The 9,746-nt window shown below is 47.1% G+C and overlaps 1 protein-coding gene across 1 annotated transcript in view; it reads right to left on the bottom strand.

Moving 5' to 3' along the window:
* The window catches only part of RPTOR (regulatory associated protein of MTOR complex 1), a 158,894-nt gene that overhangs the window by 43,196 nt on the left and 105,952 nt on the right, over positions 1-9,746 (bottom strand). The window contains exons 7-9 of the mRNA XM_018566513.1: positions 8,201-8,301; positions 6,699-6,843; positions 514-589 (exon numbers count right to left, since the gene is read on the bottom strand). Of these exons, the coding sequence (XP_018422015.1) occupies positions 514-589; positions 6,699-6,843; positions 8,201-8,301 (322 nt within the window). The remainder of the gene's footprint in view (positions 1-513; positions 590-6,698; positions 6,844-8,200; positions 8,302-9,746) is intronic.

Here is a 9,746-nt window from a genome sequence, read left to right as displayed (position 1 = left end):
GAGGGGTCAGGGGGATTGACATTTGCAGGTATAAGAGGGGTCAGGGGGATTGACATTTGCAAGTATAGGAGGGGTCAGGGGGATTGACATTTGCAGGTATAAGAGGGGTCAGGGGGATTGACATTTGCAGGTATAGGAGGGGTCAGGGGGATTGACATTTGCAGGTATAAGAGGAATCAGGGGGATTGACATTTGCAGGTATAAGAGGGGTCAGGGGGATTGACATTTGCAGGTATAAGAGGGGTCAGGGGGATTGACTTTTGCTGAGACACTGTCACTGTGCTCTGCACTGGCAAGGTGACAGTGTCTTTAAACACAGACACACAGCCTACAACTATCACTTCCATCTCATAGATCAGAATTTAGTCCCAGCTGCTACAACACTCGGTGCTGCTAATGCACATGCATGGCCAGAAATCACTTCTGTCCTCCGTGTGGGTGGACTGAACGCCGGACCCTAATTACCCAATTTCGAAAGCGGAGGTCATTAACCCGAATACGTTTTTCCCTTACCTGAAACGCCGTGCCTTCTTCGATAATGGTCGGCAGCTGAGAAAGACAAATATCAACGGCCAGATCCCACGCCTGCCTGCAGGGAATAAAGAAAAACAAGTGGTAGATCTAATAATAATGGCGATCATTCATCATCTCCATTGATGGGAATCGCTGCTAATCGTTGAATGAGTTTATAATGTCCTCCTACCGCAACTCCGCTGTAATAATGCTTGGGGCCTATGACGTCGATGGGGTTTGGCCTTGCGTCAATGGGATCAGTTTGAGAAGCTTCTGAGATCAATGACAGGTGCATGTAACCTGCTGACATTCCCATTAATGAGTAAATGGGTTTCTGCGCTCCTTTGAGCACAAATGACTTTTAGTTGCTGGTTTATCTACTATCATCCACGACCATGCACCCGTCGTGGCTGTTGGTCTATGAGGTATGTGCGTGGGTTCGACTATCTCCCCCTCACTTCCAGTCTCCGTGACACCAGGGCAGGAAAGGAGATGGCGCAGGTGTCACCAGGACTGGAAAACAGGGTCCCCCTGAATGATGGGATATCCCATCACTTCCTGCCCTTGAGACAAGTTATAGCTTTAGGTTTAAGTCTGCACGTCTCTGGCAGATAGAGGCCCGAAAACATGAGCCGAGTCATGTGCTGTCACAATATAACGCAATACGTGTCATACGGATGATCCGGTGGAAAGTCCTGGCACCGAAGGGGTTAAATAATCCGGCTTCTAGGAGCCTCGCTACTTAATAACCACGAAGATTATAGATCAATATCCCCCAAAGGCCAGGGATGATCTTTTTATAGCTCGGGAATTATCAGCTGGCGTGTGATTTACTCCCGTGTTGGGAACAGATGAGAAAACATCCGGCCGATGTGGGTCATTTTCACGATGGCGGAGCGCTGGGACAACCAACCCCGATACGGGCCGTCCGAACCTTTACCATGCGCTTCATTGTCCCCAGTAGCTGCGACTCTCAGTCCTCCTGATACAACTAAATTAATGCAACAAAAATACTCCTAGGAGAAGACTATCGGCCTCTAGAAGAAGTGTTGTGACAACATTACCATACACAGCTACTGCTGCTAAAGCTCCAATCCGGGCTGCTGCTAAATGTACCCATGTAATGGGGTCCACACCACCCCCACAATGCATGGGTTCAATGGGGAAAGGAACCAGTACTGCATGGGTACATTTAACAGCAGCCAGGAGTGAGGCTTTAAATTGAGCATGTCATATACAAATCACAGGCAATTAATTGTCTGCCATGTACCTTTCAGCTTCACCGGCTATATACATCGTACCCTTGGCACTGTTCCCCAGCAAACTTAGCACTCCAGACATCCACCATTGCTTTTTTTTCCCCCGGGTTGAATGATGGCGTCATCCAACCCACTTCCTGCGGACCCAAACTGCCTCGGGGGTACGTCATCAAGCAACCTGGCCTCACAATACTCCTGTTCAGTCCAGTAGGAGGGAGAACCCACCACTGGGAGGGAGGACATTAGGAAACTGGGGGAGCATTGGGAAACTAAAGTTCCACTTCAAAGCAGCCCTATAGGGATCCAAGGCCTTCCAAGTGTTGGTGTATTGCCAGGCAGCTGCAAGTCACCTCAGTTTTCTTGTTGACCACCTTGGAGCCCCAAATCAAAATTTATCTGGGTTAAAGCCCCCCCCTACTGGCCAGTAGGGCAGCCCGTCACAGTGATGTATGAATAGTGCACATCATATATATAGGGCTCATGAAGACATGTGAATAGCACATCATGAAGACATGTGAATAGCTCATCATGTAGATGGGGCTCATGAAGACATGTGAATAGCTCATCATGTAGATGGGGCTCATGAAGACATGTGAATAACACATCATGTGGATGGGGCTCATGAAGACATGTGAATAGTACATCATGTGGATGGGGCTCATGAAGACATGTGAATAACACATCATGTGGATGGGGCTCATGAAGACATGTGAATAACTCATCATGTGGATGGGGCTCATGAAGACATGTGAATAACACATCATGTGGATGGGGCTCATGAAGACATGTGAATAGTACATCATGTAGATGGGGCTCATGAAGACATGTGAATAACACATCATGTAGATGGGGCTCATGAAGACATGTACTATTCATATGTCTACATGATGTACTATTCACATGTCTTCATGAGTCCTATCTACATGATGTACTATTCACATGTCTTCATGAGCCCCATCTACATGATGTACTATTCACATGTCTTCATGAGTCCTATCTACATGATGTACTATTCACATGTCTTCATGAGTCCTATCTACGTGATGTGCAATTCACATGTCTACATGAGCCCCATCTACATGATGTACTATTCACGTGTCTTCATGAGCCCCATCTACGTCATGTGCAATTCACATGTCTTCATGAGTCCTATCTACATCATGTACTGGTCACATGTCTTCATGAGCCCCCATCTACATGATGTGTTATTCACATGTCTACATGAGCCCCATCTACATGATGTACTATTCACATGTCTTCATGAGTCCTATCTACATGATGTACTATTCACATGTCTTCATGAGCCCCATCTACATGATGTACTATTCACATGTCTTCATGAGTCCTATCTACATGATGTACTATTCACATGTCTACATGAGCCCCATCTACATGATGTACTATTCATATGTCTACATGATGTGCTATTCACATGTCTTCATGAGCCCCATCTACATGATGTACTATTCATATGTCTACATGATGAGTTATTCACATCATGTAGATGGGGCTCATGAAGACATGTGAATAGCACATCATGTAGACATATGAATAGTACATCATGTAGATGGGGCTCATGTAGACATGTGAATTGCACATGACGTAGATGGGGCTCATGTAGACATGTGAATTGCACATGACGTAGATGGGGCTCATGTAGACATGTGAATTGCACATGACGTAGATGGGGCTCATGTAGACATGTGAATTGCACATGACGTAGATGGGGCTCATGTAGACATGTGAATTGCACATGACGTAGATGGGGCTCATGTAGACATGTGAATTGCACATGACGTAGATGGGGCTCATGTAGACATGTGAATAACACATCATGTAGATGGGGGCTCATGAAGACATGTGACCAGTACATGATGTAGATAGGACTCATGAAGACATGTGAATTGCACATGACGTAGATGGGGCTCATGAAGACACGTGAATAGTACATCATGTAGATGGGGCTCATGTAGACATGTGAATTGCACATCACGTAGATAGGACTCATGAAGACATGTGAATAGTACATCATGTAGATAGGACTCATGAAGACATGTGAATAGTACATCATGTAGATGGGGCTCATGTAGACATGTGAATAACACATCACGTAGATAGGACTCATGAAGACATGTGAATAGTACATCATGTAGATGGGGCTCATGTAGACATGTGAATAGTACATCATGTAGATGGGGCTCATGTAGACATGTGAATAACACATCATGTAGATGGGGCTCATGAAGACATGTGAATTGCACATCACGTAGATAGGACTCATGAAGACATGTGAATAGTACATCATGTAGATAGGACTCATGAAGACATGTGAATAGTACATCATGTAGATAGGACTCATGAAGACATGTGAATAACACATCATGTAGATGGGGCTCATGAAGACATGTGAATTGCACATCACGTAGATAGGACTCATGAAGACACGTGAATAGTACATCATGTAGATAGGACTCATGAAGACATGTGAATAACTCATCATGTAGATGGGGCTCATGAAGACATGTGAATTGCACATCACGTAGATAGGACTCATGAAGACACGTGAATAGTACATCATGTAGATAGGACTCATGAAGACATGTGAATAGTACATCATGTAGATGGGGCTCATGAAGACATGTGAATTGCACATCACGTAGATAGGACTCATGAAGACACGTGAATAGTACATCATGTAGATAGGACTCATGAAGACATGTGAATAGTACATCATGTAGATGGGGCTCATGAAGACATGTGAATTGCACATCACGTAGATAGGACTCATGAAGACATGTGAATAGCTCATCATGTAGATGGGGCTCATGTAGACATGTGAATAATACATCATGTATATGCGGCTCATGAAGACATGTGTTGCCTGCTCAAGTCTGCAGATTTCTATTGCCTTCCATGGTGCAGTGTGGGTGGCATTGACCTGCGCCGCATTCCTCAAGAAGCAGCAGATCCTATGCAAGACTTCTATCACGTGTTTATCAGAGTTTGTACACAACAGGCTCTCTTTACTGCTCCCTCGCCGGTCCCTCCTATGATCGCAGACTGCCTTGCACCAGAGGACGACGAGCCTTGTCCTGCGATAATCTCAGCTATTTAGGTCACCGTATTTGCTCCCGCTCTCAAGGTGACATTGCCGAGTTCCGGAAGGCGGTGAGTGACAGCGGATTGAGTTTCACTCGCCAAGATTAAAAGGTAAATCTCCTTTGAAGACTTCTAAGAAAAACGATCAAAAATCAATGTTGCCATGTTAGCCCCTCTGATCGTAATCTCAGGCAAAGCACAGAAAAATGATATTTTCAGCGGAAATCTTCCAGAGACGTCACGATCTTCCAGAGAGGAACGCTGCAGCAGAATTCTAATTTTTAAAGAAGAAATCCTCTGAGCAATGTTACACCTAAGCTAACATTACCATGATATCGGGATACCCAGAAATGGGATTCCCGTGCTTCTAACAGCCGCTCTGCAGCCTGTGAGGGCACCAGACTCTGAGAGGGGCCAATATTGTGTGCCGACTACCCCTAGCCCAGACTTCTTTATGCCGAGACTCTGAAATAATTAAAATAGAACTGATAAGGAAGGGTTATAACCCATGTCAGCTTTTTTTTCCTCCATCTGTATCACACTGGGGAGATTTTCTGTCTCTTCCTGTCCAATAGCCACAACATGAAGTGAAAGGAAATCCCTCAGGAAGGATTTGTGCTGAGGCTGGAGACGATCTCAGATCTGAGACGGTAGTATAGAAGTCTATGGGGCTGTGTCCCGGGGCCGGAGACTATCTCAGATCTGAGACGGTAGTATAGAAGTCTATGGGGCTGTGTCCCGAGGCCGGAGACGATCTCAGATCTGAGATGGTAGTATAGAAGTCTATGGGGCTGTGTCCCGGGGCCGGAGACTATCTCAGATCTGAGATGGCAGTATAGAAGTCTATGGGGCAGTGTCCCGGGGCCGCAGACTATCTCAAATCTGAGATGGTAGTATAGGAGTCTATGGGGCTGTGTCTGGAGGCCGGAGACGATCTCAGATCTGAGACGGTAGTATAGAAGTCTATGGAGCTGTGTCCCGGGGCCGCAGACTATCCCAGATCTGAGACGGTAGTATAGAAGTCTATGGAGCTGTGTCCCGGGGCCGCAGACTATCCCAGATCTGAGATGGTAGTATAGAAGTCTATGGAGCTGTGTCCCGGGGCCGGAGACGATCTCAGATCTGAGATGGTAGTATAGAAGTCTATGGGGCTGTGTCCCGGGGCCGGAGACGATCTCAGATCTGAGATGGTAGTATAGAATTCTATGGAGCTGTGTCCCGGGGCCGGAGACGATCTCAGATCTGAGATGGTAGTATAGAAGTCTATGGGGCTGTGTCCCGGGGCCGGAGACGATCTCAGATCTGAGATGGTAGTATAGAAGTCTATGGGGCTGTGTCCCGGGGCCGCAGACTATCCCAGATCTCAGATGGTAGTATAGAAGTCTATGGGGCTTTAGTGTGCAGGTGTGGCCAGGAGATGGATGTAAACAAACAGCAGAACCGCAGCTATTATTTTTGGAGGGGGGGGGGGTTCAGGTTAGGTTAAGGGTCACTTTGTTTTAACGTGTTCTTGTCCTTTAAAGCTGACCACACGCTACTAGTAATGCCATCAGACACTTGTCGAATGTCGATCGAAATTTTGTTGGATTTTAACATTCGATTTTGGAATGAAGTGCACCGAACAATCACCGTTAGCATTTTGTTTGTTCGACAACAAATTTCCATCCTGCTCTTTCCAGTCTTTTGTCACTATGGGTGAGATTGATCATCGATCTGACCTCATCAACGAATAGAAAGTCAAATGAACGTTTTTTTGGTGCGAAAGTTCTTTAGAAAATCTAAACAAAGATTCTTTAGTGGCGCTTCGAGACGACGCTAAAGACTTACCACATGGCGTGCATGTAGGTAGGGGGCAGCCGCGGACTGCTCACAGGCGTACAATTGTATGACCTCATAATCCTCTCGGCCAATAGGAAGTTGCGGAAGAGGCTGGCGACCAGCAAGTCCTGCCGGAACAGCTTCTGGAACAGATCTGAGAGAAGAGAGACAGATTCAGGCATTTTATAGCTGATCAAAAACAGGATGCCAAGCAAAATCTGATCGATTCTAGAGCTGTATCTAAGGCCGAAGATTCGATCTCTGTTTTGGATACGGGAGGGAAGGGATGGAACCCGCCAGGTTTCCTTTTTCTGGTGTTTGTGTCCTCAATGGGAACATTTCCCTTCATTTCCTCTTCTGAGAACCAAACAGGAAGTGAGGGGAAATTCCCGCTGAATCATAAAGACCAACCGAAGAGTTGAAAATTTCTCCTGTGCTAAATCTACACGTCCATCCCAGTAGGGGAAGGGTGCGCCTCTTCAATATATCACATGCAACACTCCTGATTGGTTCCCAGTGCTGCGCTGCCTTCTCCCAGTTTAAGTGTTGCTGTAAAGGACTGCAAGAGGCTGTTCTTGCATTTGAAAAGATAAACGTAATGATGTAGCAATGACTACAGAGCTGCATCTGCCCATTGTAGACCAGTGCTGGGGGGTAGCCCTTGCTGCAAGGGTTAATAATAATTTCCCCCGGAGTTCTTCTGTAACCATTTGCTGTTCAATACTAAATCTAAAAAAAGTAAATTCGGATACGCTAAGTCCCCAGCATCTGCCGGGTAAACATCAGTTTTGGGTGGACAGACACTTCCTGTGACGATTTTCAGCCATGTGTAATTGTAGGATTGGGGGTCATGGAGCTGGAAGAGCAACTGGCAAGACAACACCCCCGATATTAAACAATGAGCTCGTCCTTTAAAGGAGAACTATGGGGTCAGGGCTTTTCCCCATAGTTCTCCAGAGGGTAACGGGAGGACACAAACTAGCGTCCTCCCGTCACCCTAAGCTCAGTATACCGCGAGCTACAGCTCCCTATATACTGAGAAGCCGCAGCCGGGACGGATCCCAACATTACTGTCTGGATCCACCCAGCTGCGTGATTGACAGCTGGCTCTGCCTATCCAGAGGCAGAGCCAGCTGTACCCGCCCCCTCCCCCGTCCTTTCCGCCAGTCAGCGCTAAAGGATCGGACAGGGGGGGATCCCTACAGGGAGCCGTGAGTGACAGTCACGGCTCTCTGCAGGGAGATGATCGAGAAGTGAGCGAGCGACGGTATGTGTTCGCTCACCTCCCGATCTACTGAGCCGACCTGTGACAGTCTCATTGTCACACGTCGGCTCGAACTATGAGGCTGAGTGATTTTCACTGACCTCATACTTCTCCTTTAAATGAGTCACCACAAAGCCGTATCGTATGCAGATGCGAGCGCGGGAATGTCAGCGGTACATTACAGGACGCAGACGGGCAGTGAAGGGCTTTGCGTCAGAGTGATGCCAAGCGCGCGGCGGCGGCGTACCTCTTGGCAGGACGTTCCATGCGATGGTGTCAGTAATTGCCGTGAAGATCCAGTTCAGCTCTCCTAGCGGAGTGCGTCTGTCATTCAAGCGGCCCGGAATCCTGAGGAAGATAAGAAAGACACATGAGAGCAAGAGCAGGAAATGCAATTACCTCTGCGGTCCCCTGACCGCAGCCCACCGGGGACGGCGACACGGCGCTCAACAAGTCACTGCCAGAAGAAGAAGAAGAAAAAAAAAAACATTCTGCTCCAATAACATGAAATGAGAGACGGGGGTCAGGAATCCAATCACGGCCTCTTATTCCCAAGCGAGGGACCCAGGAAACACTCCGCAAAGTATAAAGGGGGGCTCCGAGCGGAGCGGCTCTGCAAATACAACCCACCAAGCCACGATATTGTCAGCTGGTGGTTTGATCCTCCATTTCAAGGTTTCATTTAAAGTGAATCTGAATAACATTTCACTGCGCATCATAAACCATTGTTTTCATCCTTTGTGACTTCCCACTTCTGCCAATCACCTGCATTGTCTTCCTGTCCATATGCACTCCAGCGATGGCTGCGTGGCATTTCTCAGGGTGGTCTTCCCGATGGCGACAACAGTAGACCGTGTCTGTGTAATGTGTGCTGAAACTGCCACTTGTGGTCTCCATTGGTGACAGGGTGACAACAGAGGTGCATAACTGGGAGACAGGTACAGTGCGTTGTCACCCTGTAAAAGGAAGTGCCTGAACAAGGACTGTCATGGCAGGATCAACAGGGATTGTTATGATAAAAGATGCAGATTGATATATATAAAATCAAAAAGACTTACAATGACATGACAATGGCTTTTATCAGATTTTACGGATCGGTGTTACATATAAATTGAGTTTTGACGTCACAGGTTTTTTTTTTGCTGCATGTTTAGTGTGATGACAACGCCACTTTAAAATCATTTGGAGGGGGGCCGGACATATCCACCCCCAATGGAGGAGGGCCGGACATTGCCACCCCAATTGGAGGAGTTCTCTACATTGCCACCCCAATTGGAGGAGTTCTCTACATTGCCACATTGGATAGAGCCTGAAGGACCCCCGCACAAGCTGGAAGACCAGCAAGGCAAGCCATTCCCCTCCCCGCTAGTAGATGGAAGTCTGCTGGAGCCTGTGCTGAGATCTTGTACTGGGCAGGAAGTTCAGGGAAGCTGAGCTGAGAGAGTTGGAGCTAAGTGTTTGGGCAAAAATTTAAAGAAATCCTTTGCTGGAGAGGAAAAAAAAAAAAGAGCGGGCTTCAACCCTTCCCATCTCTATTCAAAGCTGAAAACAAAAGTTTCAGGCATACCCGACATCCAGGCAACCCAGGAATTTACAATGCACGGCAAGGGGCGGAAAAACCCAAAAACCGTACCCAGCTCAATAAATAAAGCTCCTTTAATGGATAGAGTTTTGCAGAAGCTGGATAAAGATGAAAGCTCTGGTGGTGTGTGAACATCAGCAGGTCGAGTTTGCTCCCTACCAGCTGCTGCAATCAAGGCAACAATAGCACTTCCCGCTCCCCCCCCCCCCGC

This window comes from Nanorana parkeri, unplaced genomic scaffold (genome assembly GCF_000935625.1).
Source record: "Nanorana parkeri isolate BGI_ZX_2015 unplaced genomic scaffold, ASM93562v1 scaffold954, whole genome shotgun sequence".
Lineage (NCBI taxonomy): Eukaryota > Metazoa > Chordata > Amphibia > Anura > Dicroglossidae > Nanorana > Nanorana parkeri.
The sequence above is the reverse complement of the archived record's forward strand: the minus strand, read 5'-3'. Positions and strand labels throughout refer to the sequence as shown.